Consider the following 26946-nt stretch of genomic DNA (forward strand, 5'->3'; position numbering starts at 1 on the left):
TTGAAAATAGAAATGATATTTAATCAAACCTTAAATTTATTCGATCTGATGGTTATGCACGACATACCTCAACATCCAAGAAGCTCAACCAACAGCTATCAAATATACACAAACGTTCCTTCAAGATCCAGCCTACTCAGATTCAGACTTCCACAATCAGCCATGGAATCAAACCCATTCCTATATTAATTTGTGATCGTGTTGTCCTGCCATCACAGCCACTATAGTTTTGCAGCAGCGTGATCCTTGCTAAATTATGTGAGTGCACCTTTTGATTTTTATTATGCCAGTTTACACCTATAATAGTAAAGTAAAACACCATTTATTTGTTCTTGGACTCTTAAGTGGGATTAAAATCATGTGTTGTAGTTTGCGGGGTCAGAGAATGCTCTTGTGACCTCATGACCAAGTTCGTCGATTTTGCTGATCATCAGAGCCTTCTCACTTTCTAGCTGAATCATGTATTTCTCCTGGTCATCTTCTGCATTTTTTACCTCACTCAAAGCCAGCGATAACGCCTCTAGGTCACCCTTGTCAATTAGGCATTGTAATTGCTTCAACATGTCTCTCATCTGAATTTAAAAAATTGGAGTTCAGTACCCCAATATGGGTAAGACAAAAAAGGAAAACACAAACAAGTTGTGGTTTATGCATTGCAAATAGAAAATAAATTTTCCTTATTGGAAATACAGAAGGCAATAGGAAGATGGAATGCAGATGGAGTAAAGATCTGAATATTCAAGAAGAAAATTTCAAGTGCTCGTTTTGTCTTGGTGCTCTATGCATACAAACATAGGGCTGGATATCACTTAGCATTAAGAGAAGAATTGAATACTGTCCAGATAAAATCATAGATAGGTTAAGGATACCTGGGCGTTAACATAAGATTCTTCATCAAAAACCTTTGTGAATGCCCATGTATAACTGAAGAATAATTTAGTAATCTAGTTTGAGTAGAAGCACACTCCACCTATGTTTTCACAATAGTAAATAAAGATACACAAACTCTTTCATGACAGATTCATTCGAGGGGTTACATGGCTATAAGTACTCACCTTTGAGTTTTGACCTCTTGAATTGTTTTTCACATAAAAAAGAGACAGTTTGGTGCATGGCTATAAGTACTCACCTTTGAGTTTTGACCTCTTGAATTGTTTTTCACATAAAAAAGAGACAGTTTGGTGCATGGCTATAAGTACTCACCTTTGAGTTTTGACCTCTTGAATTGTTTTTCACATAAAAAAGAGACAGTTTGGTGCATGGCTATAAGTACTCACCTTTGAGTTTTGACCTCTTGAATTGCTTCACATAAAAAAGAGACAGTTTGGTGCATGAAACTCCTACCAATGTGAGGTCTTGAAAAGGATCTATTGTACGCAGTCTTACCCTACTCTACAAGAGATTGTTTCCACGGCAGTAACTTTACTGTTGCGCCAAGACTCCCCTTTTTGAATTGGTTTTCACATGTCAAATATAAATTAGGAAGGATTAGAACTGAAAACGAAGCCGTTGTACAGCAAAGACCAACACTTTCTAATCTTTCTATAGTTATACCATCCACTCACAGGTACATATCTAATCTTAGTTAAAGGAGAATCTGACTAGTATCTGAAGTACTTATGAACATTATGTAAAGATCTGCAATGCAATATATCCACGTGAGCCCTAGAATACCAATAACAAAATAACTAGAGCGAGCCCTAGAAAAATGCTAAAATGATGAAATAGGCAGCTTGTTGGTCTTTTTTCCAGTTGAGTTGATTGTGATTCAAAATTAGATCTTAGACCAAGAACATTATAGGAGCACCTCACCCCACCCCTCAAGTTGATAGCAACATAATTATGCGGAGTAGACTGAAGCTATTGATTTCACGGATTTAATCCTCATGCTGCATAGGCGATATTTGTGGGACACAAGGTTCAATATTGTGTTGAGATTGGTACATTGGCAACATAAGCATGCTTGGCATTTTTGCCAATGCTATCCATATGGAGGAATAAGAAACGAGATACAGGCAGCATAGAGACGGATACAAATGATTTGGAGTTTGATACAAGTGATACACATGAAAATCCAGACTAGGGATATGATTGTAAGTTCATGTCTAACATATTAGGTTAGAGATTCTTTAAATTTTCAAATTAGAACATAAATTTTAAAAAAATATTTCCAATAAACCCCAAAACTGTAACATCAAAATGAGAAAACTCTCAAATATTTTCTTAGACAAATATTCAAGGTTGAAGCTACAAAACAAAAGTAAATATAAGACTATTTCACAGCAACCACAATCTGAATCAAGCTATTATTGTAGTTTATTTATACTCTGTAAGCGTTTCAGCAAGTTCAGCCTTGAAATCTGTGGTCGGGGTCTTTTTCATGAGTGCCGAGTGAGATTGACAAATATCATTACAAGATTGTGCAATTTAGTAGCATAAATAGGAATTTGAAATGATGATGGTTCGATATGCAATTTTACTGACGCAAATTATAATTATCTTTTTCAAGAGAATTGAGGGTGTGGCAACAAGAATCAAAAGATCATCGCTAACAAGATATAGAAGGTAAATTCATACAACAAATGGAGGCCAGCACAGCAAACCGATGTCAAACTATCTGTGTAGAATGCCAATAGGCACTGGATGAGGGGTGACACCTAAATCCATATTAAAATCACTGATTTATATATATATATATATATATATATATATATATATATATATTTCACTTTCTCATCTTGGTAGCATACCCTAGATTACTGCATGGGATGCTTTAAAGATATGCCAAAGAAAGCATGGATATTTGTTAATTGTTTCACAGTTTATGCAATGGAACCCAATCATATTCTGTTAGGAAGGATAAATTACTAAAAGAGAAGAAAACAATTAAAAATTTTACCTGTGTAGATATATTGTGTGCTTTGTCAAATGAAGAAATAGGAGTATCCAAGCTGGATTTCTTCTGTACCTCAGGTCTTTTTCTTGTTATTTTCACATGGATCTCCCCATTCTTTACTCCTTGAAGAGGAATCCATTTGTCAGCTGTTTGATTTGGGAGCAAGCCTTCATATTCAACTGTACAGTACCCTATACTAGATGTCGGCAGCACAGTGTTATGGTCCTTAACATGCAGGGTTAAGGGACTGCTGGTGTCAGGAAACTCTAATGTTTGATTCCACTCCGGATTTAATGTTTTATAAATGACCTGGAAGGTGAAGGTATAAATTGCTAGATTATTCTCCAACAATGCTCTGATGTGAGCAACAAACTAAAATAGAAACAGTGTATTTAGTATTTAAACTCAGAGGGAAAATGGGAGAATTTGTAAATCATGAAAATCATGTCAAGAAACAAACTGATCACAAGTCTGCAACCAGAAGTTATAAGTGTAGGACCGTTGGGCCGGCTAGAAGGGGAGATTGAATAGCCCTGAATAAAACACAACCCTTTCTCGAACAATTAAGCTAACACTTGAAAAATAGATTAAGCAGAAAATAAAGCATAAAAACGAGGCACCGGATTTGACTTGGTTACAACCGGGGAGATTGTTAATCCAAGGAAGATGGTTGCACTAAGAACTCCTTCAGGCGGAGAAGCCTCGTTTACAGCAGTGTAGGCACAAAAGGAAAGAAGCAAATCAAAGCAGTGGAAGCACACAAGTGTTGTTACAATTTCTGAACTGATGAAAAGCTTCTAGACCAAGACTATATTTATAGCCTTGGTCGGGGCGCCTGGAAGGGTTCCGGGCGCCCTGGGGGGATAAAATTTATCTCCCAACGGTTGGATCGAGTCAAAGCTCAATCCTGTGAAAAAGTCGCTTCCGGGCGCCCGGAAGGGTTCCGGGCGCCCCGGACAGTTCCGGGCGACCCGGAGCCAAAAGTCAACCTAGTTGACTTTTGGTCCGTGGTCTCTTCTCCGGTTCAGCTCGCCTCTGGTCCGGGTCTTTCTGCTCTGGCTCCGCTTGCTTGGGTGATCTCTGACATCCGGAATAGGGCTCACCCGAACTCATCTTCCGGTCTTCTCGAGCATGCTTCCCTCCGGCTTCTCGTCCCTCGGAATTGCCGCGTGTCCCTTCTCGTCCACCAGCGTACTCATCCGCAGACTTCGTCCCTCGGTCGCACCCCGTGCCGACCTTCGCGCTAGCTGCGTCTCTTGCTCCCCGAGCAATCTTCCGCTCCGGCTTTCGTACCTCGGAACTACCGCGCGCATTTCCTTCTCATCCGCCGGTGTACTCTTCCGCAGCACCTCGTCCCTCGGACTGTCGTCCTTCTCGCTAGCTGCGTCTTCCGCTCGACTACCTGTGTTCCTAAGCTCCTGCACACTTAGACACAAGGTTAGAAACACACAGGACCTAACTTAACTTGTTGATCACATCAAAACAACCTTGGGGTTCCAACAATCTCCCCCTTTTTGGTGTGATCAACCCAAGTTAAGCTAGGGTAAAATAGACTTTAAATAAAATTAAGTAACTTAACTTAATTTGCAATTTAAGTACAAAAAGATAGGAAAAAAAATAACTCTATCTACCTTAGTAAAAAAGATAGACAAAAAATTAAATATATCTACCTCCCCCTAAACTTATACTTTCCCTTCTCCCCCTTTGATCACAAAAAAAATGGGGTTCCAAGAGAAACAATCTAAGTCAATATTTTTTTTTTTTAAAAATATTTCTAACTTAAAAAAAAAATTCTAAGTAATTTGAGCATAAATTTCTAATTTCAAAAAATCTTTTAAGAAAGAATGATTTTTGAGAATGTTTAAGCACATAAATGACTAGGCAATTAAAAATTTCTAAGTAAGTAAATTTCTAAATTGAAATAAAATGTTTTGAATAACCCTTTTTGAGCATAACTTATTAATGCTTCATTAGTAAGTTAATTAAACATTTATTTCAATATTTTGGCTTCCAGGTCGTGGCGAGGCACGAGGCCTTCTTGGTTATTGGAGCAACAACCACTTCCTTGACAAAGCCTCATAAAGAAATTCTTTGTTTAATTTTCTCACTTAAAGCGCTAGTTTTAATTTAAAATTCAGTTTAAGCATGATTTAGGAACCCAATATAGGTTCCAACCTACTGGATTAACTAAAACGTTTTTAGGAATATATTTTCTTGAAATGTTCCTAATTTGTCTAGGGTGATATTTAAAGTACCAATTTAAATTATTAAATCTTCTACCATTGGTTTTAAATGAACATGCATGATTTTCCAAATTATCTACTTGAATTTTCAATTCATTATTTTCAAGTTTCAATTTTTCATTTTCCAATTTTGATTTATCTAATTCTTCTAGAGGGCAAGACTTAACTAAAATTATTTTTAAATTTTTTATTTCTTTTTTTAATTTACAGCAGTCTTTAGTTAATAACTTAACAAATTTATAAAGTTTATCGGGAGGAAGAGAACGTACCTGACTTACCTTATCGAGTTCGTTTTCCGTGTCTCCCCCTAAACTGCTGCTTTCTTCTGACGAATCTCCCCCTTCATCGATGCTCTCGATGCTCATTTCGGAAGAGCTTGACTCGCAGTCGTCGTCTTGATGACTTGCCATTAGAGCAAGTCCGGAGAATGCCTCGACTTCCGACTCCGACGACGTATCGTCCCACGTCGCCTTTAGGGCTTTTCGTTTTTGGATAGGCTTCTTACCCTTTTCCTTGTTCTTGTTCTTCAGCTTGGGGCAATTGTCCTTGACGTGCCCTTCTTCGTCGCAATGGTAGCAGCGGATCGTCCTTTTCTTCTTCTCCTGCGGATGGTTAGCAGATCTGGATTTACAAAGTTTCTTGAATCTTCTTACCATCATTACCATTTCCTCATCGTCGAGAGAAGATTCTGATTCAGGTTCGTTTCTCGAAGCTTTGAGGGCGACGTTGTTTTTGGGCTCCTTCATTCCTGCACATCTTGACTCATGCACTTCAAATGTTGATAAAAATTCTTCTAATGAAATTTTTTCTAAGTCTTTTGAAATGTAAAAAGCATCTACTAGTGATGCCCATTTTGAATTTCTTGGAAATGAATTTAAGGCGTACCTGAGCGAATCTCGGTTACTTACCTTTTCTCCGAGATTCGTGAGTTCGGTGATGATTTCTTTTATTCTGGAGTGCAGATGTGCGACTGTCTCGTCTTCCCCAAGTCGCAGGCTAGTGAGCTGATTGCGAAGCAGATCTCGTCTAGCGAGTTTGGCTTCGGACGTACCTTCGTGCAGCTCGAGGAACTTCTCCCAAAGTTCCTTTGCGGAGTTGTATTTACCGATCCTGTTGACTTCTTGAGGCGGAAGAACGCTTAGCAGATGGTACTCTGCTTTGCCGTTCGCCACGAAGTCAGCCTGCTCCTTTTTTGTCCATTTATCTATTTCCTTGTCCTCTGGAGCTTCAAAGCCAAATTTCATTGTTAAAAATAGTTCAATATCTGTTGTAAGAAATACCTGCATTAGTTTTTTCCACGTAGAGAAGTCCCCTTCGTATTTCGGCGGATGGATGCTTGGTCCGGCCATGACATTGCTTCGTTCGGCGGTTAGTCTTCCTGAAGCGCCTCGGCTCTGATACCACTTGTAGGACCGTTGGGCCGGCTAGAAGGGGGGGTTGAATAGCCCTGAATAAAACACAACCCTTTCTCGAACAATTAAGCTAACACTTGAAAAATAGATTAAACAGAAAATAAAGCATAAAAACAAGGCACCGGATTTGACTTGGTTACAACCGGGGAGGTTGTTAATCCAAGGAAGATGGTTGCACTAAGAACTCCTTCAGGCGGAGAAGCCTCGTTTACAGCAGTGTAGACACAAAAGGAAAGAAGTTAATCAAAGCAGTGGAAGCACACAAGTGTTGTTACAATTTCTGAATGAAAGCTTACGGACCAAGGCTATATTTATAGCCTTGGTGGAGCACCTGGAAGGGTTCCGCGCAGGGGATAAAATTTATCCCCAGCGATTGGATCGAGTCAGCTCGATCCTGTGAAAGGCGCCGGACAGCTCGGCGACCGGGCCAAAAGTCAACCAGTTGACTTTTGGTCCGTGCTCTCTTCTCCGGTTCACTCGCCTCGGTCCGGGTCTTCTCTTCGGCTCCGCTTGCTTGGGTGATCTCTGACATCCGGAATAGGCCTCACCCGAACCCATCTTCCGGTCTTCTCGAGCATGCTTCCCTCCGGCTTCTCGTCCCTCGGAATTGCCGCGTGTCCCTTCTCGTCCACCAGTGTACTCATCCGCAGACTTCGTCCCTCGGTCGCACCCCGTGCCGACCTTCGCGCTAGCTGCGTCTCTTGCTCCCCGAGCAATCTTCAGCTCCGGCTTTCGTACCTCGGAACTACCGCGCGCATTTCCTTCTCGTCCGCCGGAGTACTCTTCCGCAGCACCTCGTCCCTCGGACTGTCGTCCTTCTCGCTAGCTGCGTCTTCCGCTCGACTACCTGTGTTCCTAAGCTCCTGCACACTTAGACACAAGGTTAGAAACACACAGGGCCTAACTTAACTTGTTGATCACACCAAAACAACCTTGGGGTTCCAACAATAAGCAGGACAAGTTTTGGGGCGTCAAAGTTGAAACCTAGAACAGGATAAAGAAGATATCTGCAAATTGTGTAATTCAGGTAATGTCTCAAAATAAGTTGTGAAGATGCATCACCCAACAAGAAGTTCAGTAGGTTGTGTGTGCTGTGAAGTAAAAAGAGAAGGTGACAAAACTTAGAAGGAACAATACGAATAGTCTTTATTTCTTCACTAGTAATATTGATCTCGACTTAGCTCTGGTGGAAAAAATCCATTTTGCCATCCAATGATTAACATACATGCTACCTTTTCAGATACTTATGTACAATCATAAAATATGCCCAACTACTGGTTAAATGAATTAAGATTTCAAAAAAGAAAAAGAAACCCACCCAGATATCCACTTGCTAATGCAACTATGAATTTAAATGTAGGACAATTTCCTAACCTTAGTTCGTTTCTTGGAAGTCCCATAATGAACCCTTACAAAAGGATCACTTGTTCCCCTTACATCAGCAGCAACTAGATCCTTAGCTTCAATAAGTACTAGTTCAATCCAGCCAGATCCCTGTTTCATTCCTGGATTCTATAAAATTACAAGTTACACGCATCAGAAAAAGAAACATAAAACACTTAAACCAAACATGCACATAACTTTTAACAAAATATTGCATGACCTAAATGAGGATGAGCACAACATTCAATCCATTAAACTACAAATATATTCTTAATTTGAAAGATTAGATTGGAAAATGGGAACAAAGTATAACTTGTTTCCTACTGAAGGTATTGAGAAAGAATATTAACCACATACCTTTGAAATTTCATCATCATCATTCTTCACTACTTCTATTAGGAGCTTCACTTCACCAGAATTAACTCTCTCTAGAGGGATCCAGTCATCCCTGCTGGAACCTTCAGAAATTCCTTCCATGTTCACTCTTGCACTTCCTATATTCTCATCTCCAAAGATATTTGTGTTGTAACATCTGATCTCGAGATACTCACTGCTACTTCCTATTTCATCAAAATTAAACTCATGGTTCCACACTGGACTTGCATTGTTAGGAATGGTTTTTGTTCGGTAAGAAGCCTATAAACATTTGCAGGTTAGAAGAATTAAGTAAGCATTGTTCTGATACATATTCAGTATTCAAGAGGAGCTTATTATGAAGACAGTATAATTTTGCAGCCAACCTTTCCATATTGAAGCTTAACATAGGGATCACATTTTCCAGATTTATCTTTAGTGGCCAGATTCCTTCCTTCAAGTACAGTAACTTTAAGCTTCCTTTCTGTTCTTGTCTGAAGGTAATGAGGGACAGATTTACTCAAGATAGTAGAACCATCTGAAAATTGCCATTCTCTAAGAACAAGCCTGACTGTTAACTGAAATAAATGAAACCACGTCAGAAATTTTGCTGCAAGAGAAGTTACATAAATTCAACCATGAATAGTTGACAATTCAATAATTTTATGTAGAATTAACTGGGAACAAGAATAACCGAGTTAACTGAAAGCAGAAAAAATTATAAAGCTATCTTCTTGGCTCGAGTGTTGGTGTATATTAGACATAGTTTAGTTGCACAGCAATAATGAAATAATTCCATTATTACAGAAACTGAGAGATTAAAACCTATATAGATGAACAAGCAAAATGAAGGTCATTTACGACTAGTGAGAAAAAAGACACCTTCAAAAATCTAATAGATTAAACAAAGATTTAATAACTATCAATTGATCAGTGTTGTCGTCAACAAAGATTAATGATGGGAACCATCCAATAGCGAAAGCCAAAGGCTAGATAATCTACTCAGCCAGGTGCTTGGAAGAAAAATAAATCCATTGAAAACTACTACTAGAAAATATTAGTAACTATCAAGGAATTGCCTCCTTACAATCAAGCACCTCATTGCATTGATAGGGCAAGTAATAACAAGATAACAGAAATGTTCACAAGCCTAACATAGAAAACAACTACTGATTGATACAGAAATAGATTCATGGCAATGATTTTCAAATAAGTACTAAAAATGATTATGCAACGAGAATCACAAATAACATTTATTAATGTCTTAGAAAAGAATATTTACCTCCGCGTGGCTAAATGGTCCTTCAAATGGAATAGTCATTTCTACTTCCGTCCCACAATTTTCAGCTTGTTTTGCCACCATTCCAGATCCCTGTCCTATTGCCCAGAACATTGTAGAATCATCTGCAACATACTTCATCTGATCCCAGTTGTGAGAATTTGTTAATGTGTTAGATCACATGTCAATAACTAACAAAATTAGGAATCTTATATTGATTTGTTAACGAGTAAGATTGCATGTCAAGAACTAATAAAATTGGGAATCTTATATTGACACCAGTACCTTTATCTCACAGCTGGTCCAGTAGTTCGAATTCATGCTGCTTCCATTTGATTCATAAAGGTAAAATTTCAAAATTCCAGTTTCTCCATGTAGCATCATATTGAAGGTAGTATCCCATCTGGGATTTAAACCATCACAAACAATTGTTCTTCTTGTTAAATTACCAATTTCCACTTTGATGAATGTCTGCAAAGCCTTGTTCCCAAGATTTCCTGGCAATTGAATGCTCCCACTAGAGCTTTGGCAAGTTTCTGAATTGTTGACTGTTAAGTTAATCTTGTCTAAATTACTGGCTGAAACTACAGTAACAGAGAGTACACCTCCAACAGCTTTCTTATGTAGATCCACAATTGGCAAAGAATAGCAATGGCAGCGAGGCTCAACTAACAATTTAGTTATTGATTCTGTGAAAAGCTTGACCTAAAAATAGTATAAAACAAGATGTAGCAAGGAGATTAACTTATATAGGAATTAAAGATCAGAAAATGAAATAGTGTTGGCAACACTAGAATTGCAATTGGATGAGGAACACACCAACCAACTGCGAACACCAGGTAGCTCTGTCTCAGGAAGTGTCTGACAGCCACCACTTCCAAATGCAACACTTACTCTAATGTCAGGAGTTGATTCAAACGAATAGAGGACAGCTTGACCATCAAGAATTGGTCTTAAGAGTAACTGCACCATAAAAAAAAAATAGTCCTTGACTCCTTGGTTTAAGGATGATGATATGATAGTGTTTAAAATAGAGCTTGGAAACCGTTAGCAGTTGAGAATGGCATATATTAATACAATAACAGCTAATAAGTTAGTTCTCACTTAAATGAGATAAAAATGTATTCTCAAGATCATTCTAATTTCTGCATATATAAAACTTCTAACCATTAGCGTATAATGTTAGTACTCCGAACGGTTAAAGGAGCGATCATTGATACCTTGTGTGGTGATGACCACGGTTTTGATGTTTGGGCAAATGGGTGTAAGTTAGGCTTGCCTTGTGGTTTAATATGTGTCTAAGTGTGCAGAGAATTGGGAGAATACACAAGACCACCTGATGACTTAGGGTTTGATGTAATATGATGAAGGGTGGTATAGGACATCCGAGGGACTGGAAAGACAAAAAAGTATCAGAAACAGCTCTTCTTAGAGCAAAAGACATAAGCGTGTAGAAGGATGATACAAGAAGGAAGCCGACGGACTCAATGCATCCAAGGGATGAGAGTCTTGGAGGAAGAGTACGCCGGTGGAGCAAGAAGCACGGGAAGTTGTTTGTGAGATGAGTTGAGTGAACTTGTATTTGGGACCAAGGGTAGAACTCATCTTAAGCGGGCTTGGTCATAATCAACTTGAGTTTGAGTTCCAAGAATGGATCCGATTAACATATGTAGTCAATAATATTTTTCTTTGAACAGGTTACAAGCTAATCTATTTGGGAGCTACAAGCGATTGGAACCAGATCCAGTCGACCAAAGTACATGTGGATCACATTTGAATGAGACAATCAAACATCTGTATTAAATGAGGATCAGATTGACCGGAGTGGATCTAGTCGACCAAAAGGTTGCCACATCAGCAAATGTGGATAGAAGGAGACTTGTTCATGGATGAGGTCAACGGGATCGAAAGTGCTTTCGGTCAACCTAAACAGTGACACGTCGACAAACTCGACTATTGAAGGTAGGGACTATAAAGGAGGCTCAAAGATTACACATACACACTTAAATATAATTAGTTAATTACATTGCTCTCCTTTTAAGCCTCCATTGCCTTATTCTTTATATGTATTCTTGCTAAGTGTATTAAGAGGTTTCTTCACCTTTAGCCCTTTAATGAATAGGAGAAAAATAGTGACTCCGTGTGCATAGGTCTTTAACGTAGCAACTTAGGGTTGTAGACCCAAGTAAATACATGAGTCACTTGGTACGCTCGATTCTATGTTTTCATTAGTCCACATTATATACTAATGTGTGTCCTTGCTAATTACATAGCAAGAGAAAATTAGACGGTTTATTTGCAAGTTCGCAATTCACGCCCTCCCCCTCTAGCAATCCCATCTTCCACATCGCACTATCAATTGATCCTATATGTTGGAATGATAGAGGTTGACAATTTCTCTGGAATATGCAAGAAGTGACACAAAACTATATTCTATGAGGTAACTATCTCAGCATATATAGAACTCATAAACAATTGGCAGCACGGGTATATCTGTTAAGAATTGATGATAGATAACTAGTTTGGTTGTGATACATTATATGACAGTATAAGCTTATTCCAACTGATATTTGATATACCGGAATGTCTTCATATCTGCCACTAGAACCTTCTGAAATAAGAATTAATAGAAAGCTAGATCAAATGGATACACCAAGTTCAAATGGGCATCAAACCAAAGCAGTAATACGAAAACTGAAACCATTCATTCTATTCCTTTGGTATCTCAACTCCATTGGTCCATTCAAAGCCACAAATTGTGTTTAATGAACATATCACTTCATAAAAAATATCTAGCAAAAGCAAAGTACTATAAAGACAACCAAAACTAGGAAAGGGGAAGTACTTCCGTACATCTCCTTTGATATGAATGCTATTGATGATAATGCGGGCAGTTCCAAGTGCCAACTTAGCATGCAATAATATGCTCGTGCCAACAGAATCCCAATCAAATCCCAATCGCATAACTTGCTGTAAGTGAAGAAAATTGTGAATGTTCAGGCTGGTATTCAAATGTATTCTATCATTTATAATGTAAACAGGCAAAGTATCCAAGGGAGCGAGTATAATAAGCAAATAAAAAAAAATGTACAAGGTCTATTATTTGAAAAATATGTAGGACTAATGACACCGGAAAATAGCATATCACATCTAATAGGTTCAATTTCCAGAATAACTCATCCAAAATATTTAAGAAAATAGTGTTATATTCATTTCAAGTTTAAGCATAGAACCAGGATTAAATTCTGCAGACTTGGCAAAGAAATTTAATAATACAAGATACCTGTTAATCATTGGATCTAATATGTTCAATTACCAGAAAAACAGAAAACTCATCCAAAATATTTAAGAAAATACTGCTATATTGGTATAAATTTGGGACTTAATCCAGTAGACTTGATAAACAAACTTAATAATACAAGATACACCTGTTAATCCTTGGACTTCTAAATTTTCATAACATGGAAAAGTTTTACTATAATGTTTATAAGGATGTTGATTTGAGTTTATTACTATAAGTAATTTGACATATTTTAGAACAAAATTCTATGTTTTTCATTTTCTGGTCCTATTGGTTTAAATAGGAGGGTTGCATTAGGTTATCAGCCAACGTTAAACATGACAAATGTTCAATGAATGAATCCATTAAGCTATTGTGTTAATGCTAAGTTGTTCTTAAGAAGGAACATGTTGTAGGATCCGGCTATAACGTCTCGGCAAGGACGATACATTTCCAGAACTCAGGTGTAATGCTAAATATGCAAGAGTTCGCATTGCAGGATCTAATTGTAACGTCTAGGCAAGGATCGCTATATTTCCATGAGAACTTTAGTGTAGTGTTAAATAGGCAAGAGTTCTCGCACCATAGGTCGAACAAGAACAAATATTATAGAAAAATTAATAGTCTAAAATTTGGAACATGGAGCATAGGATAAATCAATAGAAATAGTAGATACGATAATTAGGAGAAGAATTAGTATTTTGTGTGTACAAGAGACAATGGGTAGACGAGAAAGCAAAGATAATAGAGAACTTGGGTTTCAAGTTATGGTACACAAGAAAGAGTAAAACAAGAAATAGAGTGAGTAGTGTTGTAGCTAGTTCATTAAGTAAATAGAAAAGGGGATAGAATTATAGCCTTTAAGATAATAATGGCGAAAGAAACTATAAATGTAATTAGCATATATGCACCGTAAGTAGATTAGATGAAGTTACCAAAATCAAAATTTTGGGAAGACCTAAATAAAGTATTACAAAACATTTCGTCAAATGAAATGATTTTAATAGGAGGCGATCTAAATAGGTATGTCGAAATGAAAAATGAGGAATATGAGAGGTACATTGGGTTATGAGTTTGGAACGAGAAATGAAGAAGGGAAAATTATATTGGATTTTGTGATAGCATATAATCTTATATTAGTTAATATATTTTTTAAGAGAAGAAGAACACTTGGTCACGTTCAAAAGTGGAAATAATAAATCGCAAATTGACTTTTTTATGGTTAGGAAGAGGATAGAAAGATTTATAAAGATTGCAAAGTCATCCCTGAGAAAGCTTAACTACCCAACATATATTAGTAGTGCTAGATATACGCCCTAAGTATAGTATCAAGAGAAAGAAAATATATACGACTCTTAGAATTAAGTGATGAAAATTAAAAGATGGGAAGCAAAATATATTTAAGGAGAAGGTTCGAGTACAAGCATTAGGTGAAATATACAATAACTCTAATACGACATGGGATAAGATGGTATCAAAGTTAAAAATATTAACTAAGAGTGTACTCGGTGAATCAAAGAGACATGCACTACTAAGTAAGGAATCTTGGTGGTGGAATGAGAAAGTACAAGAGAAAGTGAAGAAAAAATGAACTTATAAGGAATTATATATTTGTAAGAATGAGAAAACTTAAAAAAATATATAATAGCCAAGAAAGAAGTTAAGAAAGTAATAAATAAAACAAATAATACAACTTTTAAACGATTATATCAAAAATTGAATATAAAAGAAGGGGAAAGAGACATTTATAGAATAGCTAAATAAGAGAAAGGAAGACAAAATGTCTTATCCAAATAAAATGTATTAAAGATGAATACAGTACTAGTAAACAATGGAGAAATAAAAGAGAAAGTATTTTCATCGACTTTTCAATGAAGGTTTAGATGACCAACTTAACTTAGGTAATTTAAGTAGATTAAATGAGTATAAAAATTTAAATTTTTATCGTAGAATTCAAACTTCAGAAGTAGAACAAGCTTTAAATGGAATGCACAATGAAAAAGTCGTTGGACCAGATGATATTATGATAGAGATATGAAAGTGCCTAGAAAAAAAAAGTATTGAATGACTTACAAAATTATTTAACATGATATTGAAAATAAAAAAAAAATGTCTGATCAATGGAGGGTAAATACTCTAGTTCCCTTATATAAGAACAAGAGAGACATACAAAATTGTGCAAACTATAGGGGTATTAAATTAATAAGTCATGCCATGAAACTTTGGGAAAAAGTAATAGAAAAAAATATTAAGGAAAGAGATCACGGTAATCGAAAATTAATTTGGATTTATTCCTAGAAGGTCACAATAGAAGCTATACATCTTCTTAGACAACTAATTGAAAAATATCGAGAGCAAAATAAGATCTACATATGGTAGTCATTGACTTAAAAAAAAAATTATGATAGAATCCCAAGAGAAATTATATGGAGAATTCTATAAAAGAAAGGTGTTAGCGTAACATATGTTGAACTAATTAAGAAAATATATGAGGATGAAAAGACTAGAGTAAAGACTTCAAGCAGAATAACTGAAGTATTTCCAATAAAGATAGGGTTATATCAAGGATTAGCTCTAAATCTCTATTTTTTAACACTAATTATGGACGAACTCACTGCGCACATTAAAGACACAGTATCGTGATACATGTTATTTGCAGATGATATTGTTTTGGTAGGTAAAACACATAAAGGAGTAAATGCTAAACTAAAATCTTGACGGAAATCACTAGAAGAAAAAGGTTTTAGGCTTAATAGAATAAAGACAAAATATATGAAATTTAATTTTAGTAATATTAGACGTAATGAGATAATTGTTAAGATAGGAGATAATGAATTGTTTAGAACTTAGAGCTTTAAATATTTAGGATTATTTTCTTAAAACGATGGAGGGATTGAGAGAGATGTCTTACATAGAATACAAGCAGAATGGTTGAAATGGAAGAGAGCGTCGAGTGTTTTATGTGATCGTAAAGTACCTCTAAAACTTAAAAGAAAGTTTTACAAAACTGTATTTAGATCTGTTATGTTATATGAAATTGAATGTTGAGCTATAACTAGAGCACATGAGCAGAAGATAAGAGTTGTAGAGATGAGAATGCATGGATATATAAGGATGGACAGAATATAAAATGAGAACATTAGAGAGAAAGTCGGAGTTGTATCTATTGAGGGAAAACTCTGAGAGACAAGTTTAAGATGGTACGAGCATGAGGAAGAGGAAGACCAAAAAAGACTTGATTAGCAACAATAAAATAAAATAAAATAAAATTTATTTAAATATAGACGATGATATAGTAAGGGATAGAGTCTAATGACGTAAAAGGATCCATATAGCCGACCTCACCTAGTGGGATAATGTTTGGTTGTTGTTGTTATATTGGTTTAAATAATGGAACTTGCTGGCATTGTAAGATAAGGGTATCATTTCTTTCTTGTGATAATACCTTATAGACTATATCAAAAGGGTAAATGTTTATTCTGTTTTGAATGTTTCTTATCATTGCCATGGGTAAATGTTTATTCTGTTTTAAATGTTTCTCATCATTGCCATTAAGCTTAGATCGAACTATTACACAGTCAAATCAAACCAAACCTAACTGTAAACATGGCATAATTAGAACCATGTTCATTTCCTCAACTTGTCCAGAAGAAGGTGGTACCAAGCCTAACCCATTGCTGTTGATAAAAAGATTGGGGGCACTATGACAAGACCACAAATAGCAACTTTTTTAAAAAGAACATCAGAGGAAAGTCTACCGATCTAACCTACACTAGTTACTTATTCACTGGATCAATAACAAAAAGTAGTTGCCATTTGCAGTCTTATACCTGTTTACCAATTTACAAGTTAAACATGATTAAAATTATTACTGAATCCTGATTATAACAATTAAGAAAATCCTCCGTATACTTGAGCAGAATCCAAGTGTCAAACCTGATCACCTGAAGTAATCCATTGCATGCCATTTCGTCCAAAATTAGGTGGACAAGAACCTAGTGAGAACTGCTGAAGTTCTATTTTTTCCTGCAGCAGGTAGTATCCTCGAATCAATGGCTGAGTTCTTACTCTTCTGCAGCGTAGCGTTAATGTGTAAACATGACAAGGATGCACTTACAATCAACTTTAGTTTCCGGTCCTTTAGCATCCTCTGAAAAATTTAAAGAAAATTTCAGTTAGCTAATGGACAGTTCAAAAATAGTCTTGCAGAAAATCACACTTCGCCAACTTTCTTATTACTCCTGGTCCATCTTTTTAGCATGTGCAGATAGCATGGCAAAGAAGTGTCTGTCTTCATATGCCGGTCATAGTTTATGATTCTTGGTGTAAACAAAAAATTAAAAAGGAAGTGGGTAAAAAAGCATTCATTATAGGTATGTGTATATACAAGAAGGCTAAGACACCCACATCATGTACGCTTGGGTTCAGTAGAATCCTCTAGTTTATAGGATTACAAAATCCAAATTGCCAGCTTTCTCTTTAGTTTTTTTTTTTAACTCTGGAATATGAGGGAAAAGTTACTCAACATATCTACATTTCTTAAAAATTTGTACCTATATCAAAAACTCAAAGCTGCTTGCTTCAGATGATTATTGGTACTCCAGTTTTATTTTGCTTATTTGGGGATTTCATTCATGGGAATCATGAGCACGTGAGAATTTTCCCCTAGAAAGTTATCAGGACAATGGTAATCCCTGAGATTGAATAAGTTGATTGTAGAACATAATGAACAAAATATGTTCGTATACTGAACTATAAAATGCCCCTTCCATCTTGTGCACCCACTTATAGAAAAAACCTCTGTTGTTGAATAAAAAGAAAAGACTGTTAATTAGGTTAAAAAGGATTTCATAGAAGCAGAACCAAAAATGTTACTTTTAAACAATTTGGCATTTTTAGATTATGTCAACTAAGATCAACATATATTTTCAGGCCTCTAATGAAGGAAATTTTGTCTACTACATCTCAAGTTCTCAACTACACAAAATACAACTATGTTAAGGTAGCCTTAATATCCAAAAACTATGAAATTTTCTTTAGAGATATTAGATTAATGGGATTGATCTAGCGAGATTAGTCTCATATCAATCACATCAATAGTTCATTTAGAATTTTTTTAACAATCTATATAAATCTCTTGTGATTGTTATCTCGAAACAAAATAATCATTTTCTTATCCCAAATTTTACAATTATTGGAGACTTTCAAAGTTGAGATTTTACCAATGGAGAATTTTCATTATGTCAACCTCCTCCTCATCTCTCAATCCTCTATCCCTCTGTCTCGTATTATAGCTACTAGACAACCCATCAGTGCTCCATCCCTGCACAACTTGGTCCGCTGGTACTGCACAACCTCTTCGAGCTCCCATCTTTCACTAGGGCACCACCTCCAACCCCTTCACCCTTCTCCTTTGCACACTACCTCTTAATCTATTTGCCACACGCTCCATCAATTTGAGAGATCTTTTAATATGTGATCTCCTCCGTATGGCCTTCATCCTGCAATTTGTGATTTACTAGCCACCTGGGATCGCACTCACCACCTCAACCACGTAGGGAAACAACAAGCAAAGAAGAGGGAGAGAGGCACCATCAATCATGAACTCCTTAGGCCTTTGACCTAATCCCCTCTCCACCAGAACCTGCTTCATCAGTGACACCACAACAAACACCTCTCAACCTGCTCCATCAGTGACACCACAACAAACACCTCTCAACCTGCTCCATCAGTGATACCACAGAAAACACCTCTCTTTGACATTGTCTTCATCGACCACAACATTTGCTACCACTTTCAGCTTGTACAAGCAATAAAGGAGCCACTCTCCACAAGACCGTGAGCTGGACCTCCACCAGTCTTGTCATCATGTTTCTAGACTCAGTAGTGCCTTCTCTGCCTACTCGTGATGCTGGGCTTTAGTATTAAATCTGCCCTTACCAAATCTGAAAGCTCCTTGCCATTTGACTTTTCCTATCTCGCTGATCACTTGCTAGGTTCGACCTCTCGATGCAACACCACCCTTTCCCTCAAACATTAACCTTGCTTTTCCTTCTACGAGAATCAAAACATGCTCATCTTCTCTTAAGGAGATCTAGTGAATGATCGCAAACAAGAGGCAATGAGAAGGTAGCAGCCATCAATCAAGGAGACGGGATCTAAAAATGACTCTCCCTTTGAAGATCACTATCCCTGCCCACCTCAAGGAGTTCCAAGAGGTACAACCACCGCCACTACCAAATTTTGCCAGCAATCTGACAAAAATGACAAAATAGGTGAAGGGGGAGCACCGCTACTACCGGCCTCTATTTTCAACCTGCCTACCTACCTCCCTTCCACTCATTGGCAAGAACGTCGAGAGTACTAGAAGACGGGCAAAGCCTAATTTATCTTTTCAAAGTTGCAATGAATTGAGATGCTCATAAAGGTGTTGCAAATTAAGAGAAATTAGGTTTCCAACATCTTTCTAAGAAAGGAGGAAAGTAATTTTGCTATCATTTACCCCAAGAGAGGGAGAAGATGTCAAGAGATACACTGATACACGGACATGTTGGGTGATGTAGACAGTAACTAATACTCTAACGCCATCTTAAATCATGCCCACAAGATGAATAAAAGATGAAAAGTTGATGATAAAATTTTAAGCATAGTTCATAGTTCATAGTTCATCTTGAGATAAAGAGGAAGAGGAGGCACAGATAAAATCACTGTGAACTGTACAGAGATAGATGGTTGCCAAAGGGGAAGAAAAAGAATTATGACTTATAATAGAGGGAGGGAGAGGCTGCATCATAGTTTCAAACTTGTGGCCTCAATCCTAATGAATACAGGATCTGCTCTAAGTACCAAATACAACAACAAACAACAACAACAACCAAGCCTTTTCCCACTAGGTGGGGTCGGCTGTATGAATCCTTTTACGCCATTGAGCCCTATCTGCTATTATATCATCATCTATACAACAACAAACAACAACAACAACAACCAAGCCTTTTCCCACTAGGTGGGGTCGGTTGTATGAATCCTTTTACGCCATTGAGCTCTATCTCCTATTATATCATCATCTATATTTAAATTAATTTTATCTTGTTTTATTGTTGCTAACCAAGTCTTTTTTGGTCTTCCTCTTCCTCGTTTGATATGCATATTTATCATAGTTTCACATCGCCTAACTGGAGCATTTATTGGTCGTCTAAGTACATGTCCGTACCATCTTAAACGTATCTCTCGGAGTTTTCCCTCAATAGATGCAACTCCGACTTTCTCTCTAATGCTCTCATTTCTTATTTTATCCATCTTCGTATGTCCACACATCCACCTTAACATCCTCATCTCTGCAACTCTCATCTTCTGCTCGTGTGCTCGAGTCATAGCCCAACATTCAGCTCCATATAACATAGCAGGTCTAACTGCGATTTTATAGAACTTACCTTTAAGTTTAAGAGGTACTTTACGGTCACATAAAACACTCGACGCTCCCTTCCATTTCACTCATCCTGCTTGTATTCTATGTAAGACATCTCTCTCAATCCCTCCATCATTTTGTAAAAATGATCCTAAATATTTAAATCGCTCGGTTCTAGGCAACTCGTCCTCTCCTATCTTAACAATTGTTTCATTACTTCTAATATTGCTAAACTTAAATTCCATATATTCTGTCTTTAATCTACTAAGCTTAAAACCTTTCCCTTCTAGTGTTTCCCTCCAAGATTCTAGTTTAGCATTTACTCCTTCATGTGTTTCATCTACCAAAATAATATCATCTACAAATAACATGCACCATGGTATTGCATCTTGAATGTGCGCAGTGAGTTCATCCATAATTAGTGTAAAAAGATAGGGACTTAGAGCTGATCCTTGATATAACCCTATCTTATTGGGAATGCTTCAGTTACTCCGCTTGAAGTCTTTACTCTAGTCGTTACATTCTCATATATATCCTTAATTAGTTCAATATATGTTACACTAACACCTCTCTTTTCTAGAATTCTCCATATAATTTCTCTTGGGACTCTATTATAAGCTTTTTCTAAGTCAATGAATACCATGTGTAGATCTTGTTTTTGCTCCTGATATTTTTCAATTAATTGTTTAAGAAGATATATATAGCTTCTATCATCGACCTTCCGGCATAAACCCAAATTTCACTGTGGTCTCCTTCCTTAATCTTTTTCTATTACTTTTTCCCAAAGTTTCATAGTATGACTCATTAGTTTAATACCCCTATAGTTTGCATAATTTTGGACGCCTCCCTTATTCTTATATAAGGAACCAGAGTACTTACTCCATCATCGAGCATTTTTTTCTTTCAATATCATTAAATAATTTTGTAAGTCATTCAATACCTTGTTTCCTAAGCACTTCCACACCTCTATCGAATATCATCCGTCCAGGCTTTTCCATTGTGCATCTCATTTAAAGTTTGTTTTACTTCTGAAGTTTGAATTCTACGATAAAAATTAAAATTTCGATGCTCATTTGACCTAATTAAATTACCCAAGTTAAGTTACTCTCCTAAACCTTCATTAAAAAGTTGATGAAAATACCTCTTCCACCGCTCTTTTATTTCTCCATCGCTTACTAATACCCTATTACATTCATCTTTAATACATTTTATTTGACTAAGATCTCTTGTTTTTCTTTCTCTCACTTTAGCTATTCTATAAATGTCTCTTTCCCCTTCTTTTGTATCCAATTTTTGATATAACCGTTCAAAAGTTTCATTTTTTGCTTCACTCACCACTTTCTTAGCTTCTTTCTTGGCTATTGTATATTTTTTTAAGTTTTCCTCATTCTTACAAATATATAATTCCTTATAAGCTATTCGTTTTTCCTTCACTTTCTCTTGTACTTTCTCATTCCACCACCAAGATTCTTTACTTAGCGGTGCATGTCCCTTTGACTCACCGAGGACACTCTTAGCTACTATTTTTAACTTTGATACCATCTTATCCCATGTTGTATTAGAGTCATCATATATTTCACCTAATGCTTGTACTTCTATCTTCTCCTTAAATATATGTTGCTTCCCATCCTTTAACTTCCACCACTTAATTCTAGGAATTGTATATATTTTCTTTCTATTGATACTATGTTTAAGGCGTATATCCAACACTACTACCCTATGTTAGATAGTTAAGTTTTCTCCAGGGATGACTTTGCAATCTTTACAAATCTTTCTATCCTTCTTCCTAACCATAAGAAAGTCAATTTGCGATTTATTATTCCCACTTTTGAATGTGACTAAGTGTTCTTCTCTTTTCTTAAAAAACGTATTAGCTAATATAAGGTCATATGCTATCGCAAAATCTAATATAGTTTTCCCTTCCTCATTCCTCGTTCCAAACCCATAGCTCCCATGTACTCTCTCATATTCCTCATTTTTCACTCCGACATGCCCATTTAGATCACCTCCTATTAAAATCCTTTCATTTGGTGAAATATTTTGTAATATTTCATCTAAGTCCTCCCAAAACCTTAATTTGGTAGCTTCATCTAATCCTACTTGTGGTGCATATACGCTAATTATGTTTATAGTTTCTTTCGCCACTATTATCTTAAGGGCTATAATTCTATCCCCTTTTCTAACTACTCCTACAACTTCATCCTTTAACAAACTATCTACAATAATACCCACTCCATTTCTTGTTTTACTCTTTCCAGTGTACCATAACTTAAAACCCGAGTTCTCTATCATCTTTGCCTTCTCACCTGTCCATTTTGTCTCTTGTACACACAAAATATTAATTTTTCTCCTAATCATCATATCTACTACCTCCATTGATTTACCAGTGAGAGTTCCTATATTCCATGTTCCAAATCTTAGATTATTAGTTTTCCTATCATATTTGTTCTTATCTAACCTATGGTGTGAGAACTCTTGCCTATTTAACACTACACCCAAGTTCTCATGGAGATGTAGCGGTCCTTGCTGAGACGTTACAGTCGGACCCTGTAACGCGAACTCTTGCATATTTATCACTACACCCGAGTTCTGGAGATGTAGCAGTCCTTGCCGAGACGTTACAGTCGGACCCTGCAACGCGTTCCTTCCGGGGAACAACCTAGCATTAGCACAATAGTTTAATGGATTCATTCATGAAATATTTGCCATAGTTTGACGCTGGCTGGCAACCTAACGCAACCCTCCTCCTTTATCCGGGCTTGGGACCGGCCATGACCGGTCATCATGGGCGGAGTTTGTTAGAAGTGTTATGATTCACTTAAGGAGATTACAACTCATATATATAGCATTTAGGCCTAACTAAGTATTTGAATATATAGGTACAAAGCTAAGTCAAATAATTGAAACTGAGATTCTCCCACAAGGTATTAGCAGGTTGTTAGACTCCTTACATTTCCAAACTTGCTTTATATACAGTACCAATTCAATGAATTTACTTACCTCTACCATTGAGAAAAACCTTTTTGAAAGTCTTGGTTCCATATAGTTAGGCCAAACTTCTACCAAAAGCTTGTTCAGCCACTCACAAGGTTCTAATGGTGTGGTAGGCTGCATAATGTTTACAAATAAATCACTTGTCGATCCTAGGATAATTGCAAATCATATAGACAAAGCATACTGATGTATTTAAGACTAGCAGCTTCCATCTTTTATTCATGTCTTCCACAAGCTGCCTGCGTTGGAACTCACCATACTGCAAGGAAAATAAAGGTGAATAAAGAATCCCTATGTTCAAACAAATTTATTGCACAGAAAAGAAAAACATAACTTTAACTTTGACCAAGAAATCAAATGAACAAAATAGTTATCTCAGGTGAGAAATAACCTTGGTTTAAATGCTGATAGTAATATATTGCAAAATCCCTATTTCTCTACCCAGCTTCTCATGCTTTGGCATTCCTTGGTTATCTGCACTCTCACTCCAAATAATACCCAATTTTCTAGATGAAATCTACTGGTAGGAAAGCTAATGTCATTGACAGCATGTTAAAAGATATGGGTACATGTGGGCATGGCCTTTCAGAAATAATGTATCAAAACTCCATGGTCAGTTGGTCACTATAATGTTCCCTAATAATTAAAGAATTTCAGTTGGTAGCACCCTAAGGTAACTAATTGCCACATTTCTAACATGCAGGAAGAAGGAACTCCAGCAGCAATGGTAAAAACTACCTATAGATACTAAAGTTCCATCTTTCATTGGGGGGGGGGGGGGGGGGGCAATACTCTAACCTTGCAAAAACTCCATTCCTCAGGAAAACAAGTTCAAAGGTAAATGTATGGTTTGGGCATGGATTATTTATCTAGAAAGAAAATTCAAAAGGAGAATTTAATGATAGAATATTTCTATCAACTATGCTAAAATTCAAGAACTTAGTGACGGAATACTTGTTTTGACTAAAATCTTCAAAGATACATTTCTTACCTAATGTCAGCCAAGTGTAGTTGGAGATGCATATGCATGATGTCGAGCATCAGACATCAAATCACGGCTATAACATAGATAATTTTCTATTTGAACTTTTTAATAACTATGGTCCATCAAAATTCCAAATCATCGGAGCGCTTAGACTCTGGTTCAAATCTTGTATGTCACAAGAGGATAAACCATATAGATATTGACTTCATCAGGAAAAAAGACCAATCCAATAAGATTATCACTGTTAGTTTTAACAATCATTTGGTAAATTTATTCACCAAATAGTTAAGAGTGGTTGAGCATATTTGTGACAAATTAGATTTCTATAATATATTTGAATCAACATAAGGGAGAGGTGTTAGGGAGTCATGTGTGAATTGTAAGCAGTAAAAGATTGCTTGCGATATTTCTTTTAGTCAACAATACATATTTAAAGGTAGAGAGGGCTACCAAGGGTTCCCATTAGAAATAATTCCCTTAAGCAGAAAAATTTTAAAAAAAAACAAAAAAGAACTAGCACACGGTCAGTAAAGCACTATAAATTTAAAGGAAATGAAAATAGAGTTAGAAACATGTTATCTAGTTGAAGCACTAGCATAGCGACACTCTTTAGAGAAAATATTGGCTTGCACTGAGCAAAGCATACACCAATTTTGTCCTAAGATGCGACAACCAACTCAAAATACGGGAAAAATGTAAACTTGAATCAATCATAGGAGCCACAAGAAAGCCAATTCCAATAAAAAACAAAGCCAATTCCAATAAAAAACAACGTTTCTAAATGAGAATAATTTTTTAAAAAAATATAAAATCTCTCTTGTCAGACACATGAAGTGGCTTGACTATTAGAACCGCAACCCACCTAGTGCACATGTGTGTCAAAGTCAACCCATATAGTAGCAAAAGATGATAAAAAAAGTCAACCCATATTAAAAAATAATAATAATAATAAACCTAATTAGCCAAAGAGGTTCATGAACGGGGTGCTTAAAAAAACCTTTTAAGTGTCCTCTTTTCAATGGGGAACAAAAAAGGAACGTGTCCATTAAGTTCAGGTCCTCTATCATTCAATACCAACAGCATCATTTCCAAGCTTTCAACCAGAGAGCTATTCTATTGCTAACCAGGCTAATAATTTGATATAGTCAAAAACCATCCACATCCAGTCACCATCCTGACAAACAGTCTGAGGATGATCCTGAAAATAGTCCTAGTTACATGATCTGTTTGCTATATCTGTCACCCGCAGCAAACGTGTCGAAGCCATTTGTATCATTGACGGACTCCATTGCTCTAGTCAGAGCTAAACCATCAAAGTATAGAAAGTTAGGGATATAAATGAACCAAGTGTTCATGAACAAGTTTAATGTTCGACTTGATAAGAGCTTGTTTATGTTCGTTCAATATACACAAGATTAATTAAACAAACAAGCTTGAACAGCTCGTTAAACTAAACAAACAAGCTTGAACACATATGTGTTTAGCTCGTTAACATTCGTGAACAACGTTCGTGAACAATGTTCACGAACCATATTCATTAATAAAACTCTTTTCAATATATTAAATAAATAATAAAATAAAATAAATAAATAAGTTTAAATTATTAAGCTCAATAACCAATCAAACAACTAAAAGTTTCAAGCAATCAAATAAGCTTGAATTGAGAGTTCGATAACATCTAAACGAACCAAGCTCAAGCCAAGCTTGAATTGAGAGCTCGATAACATCTAAATGAACCAAGCTCAAGCTCATAAAAAATAAATCAAGTCAAGCTTGAACAATTATTTCAAAAACTTAGTTCATTTTAAGCTCGGCTTGGTTCGGTTACCTTATCAAACAAGCTTGAACACCCCAAAACTCGGTTCGGCTCGTTTATAGCCCTATAGAAAGTGAAGGGACTGACTGAAAATTCAATTAGGAAAGACAATAACAAAATATATATATAACAGTGACGGACTAGTTCGACTGTTTGGGATCTGTTACATATATCTTATCTCGCAAAACTCTCTCTCAAATAATCATATAAACAGCACCCGAGATCTCAAAAAAAAAAAAAAATCCTTATGCGAACCATCAAAAAGGGAGCTACCTTTCCGGAAGAACTCTAGTAACATTAAAAAAAAAAACAAAACAAAAAAAAATAATAATTCAACAAAAGGTTTATTCGAACCACTAAAGAGGATCTACCTTTCCGCAGGAGGAAAAAAAACGGCACACGGATCACAGACAGCAGAGACCACTCACCTGGATAGTAGCCCAGACGGCGGCGGCAAGCGGCACCCAGTTGGAGAAGGGCACCAACCACCTCTCCACGGCCCAGGCGAAGAGAAATAGCAGAATCAGAAATGGCAGAAGGGGCTTGTCCTGTATCAGCTGGTTCGGCAGCTCGACGGACGCCTCCTTCGCCTGAAACCGCTTCCATATCCTCCTCGCCATTTACTCAAACAACCTCAACTTTCTCCTTCCCTCCCTCCCTCTGCCGCAAGCACCGATTCAATCATTGTAAAACACTATTCTCGTTTCCCGGCTCCGCCGAGAAATGGAGTTCCAAATCGCCGAGAAATGGCTGAAACAGATCTGAGGAGGAGGCCCGAGGAGATGGAGAGAAGAGGAGAAGAGGAGAAGACTAGAAGCGGAAGAAGTCGGAGACCGACGATGGTCGTAAGACTTCGAATCCGTCACCATCGCCTCCTCCGCTGATAGGAAACGAATGAG

At 36.7% G+C, this 26946-nt stretch overlaps 1 protein-coding gene across 6 annotated transcripts; it reads right to left on the bottom strand.

The window, feature by feature from the left end:
- Nucleotides 1–26946, bottom strand: LOC121980687 (extended synaptotagmin-1-like). 6 transcript variants are annotated; one of them, XM_042532841.1, is made up of 14 exons: nucleotides 26476–26943; nucleotides 23431–23505; nucleotides 23253–23360; nucleotides 16965–16997; nucleotides 16784–16873; nucleotides 12421–12537; nucleotides 10387–10530; nucleotides 9853–10272; nucleotides 9571–9708; nucleotides 8675–8866; nucleotides 8292–8570; nucleotides 7926–8063; nucleotides 2900–3205; nucleotides 1–572 (listed from the first exon to the last, which is right to left on the bottom strand). In XM_042532841.1, the coding sequence occupies exons 1-14, from the start codon at nucleotides 26665–26667 to the stop codon at nucleotides 357–359; spliced, it is 2448 nt and encodes an 815-aa protein (XP_042388775.1). In that variant the 5' UTR covers nucleotides 26668–26943; the 3' UTR covers nucleotides 1–356. The 6 variants fall into 6 exon arrangements, with proteins under 6 accessions (XP_042388775.1, XP_042388778.1, XP_042388779.1 ...); XM_042532844.1 differs by lacking the exon at nucleotides 26476–26943 and adding an exon at nucleotides 23638–23750; XM_042532845.1 differs by lacking the exon at nucleotides 2900–3205 and having other exon boundaries at nucleotides 26476–26946.

The sequence above is a fragment of the Zingiber officinale genome, chromosome 5A, assembly GCF_018446385.1.
Source record: "Zingiber officinale cultivar Zhangliang chromosome 5A, Zo_v1.1, whole genome shotgun sequence".
Taxonomy (NCBI): Eukaryota; Viridiplantae; Streptophyta; class Magnoliopsida; order Zingiberales; family Zingiberaceae; genus Zingiber; species Zingiber officinale.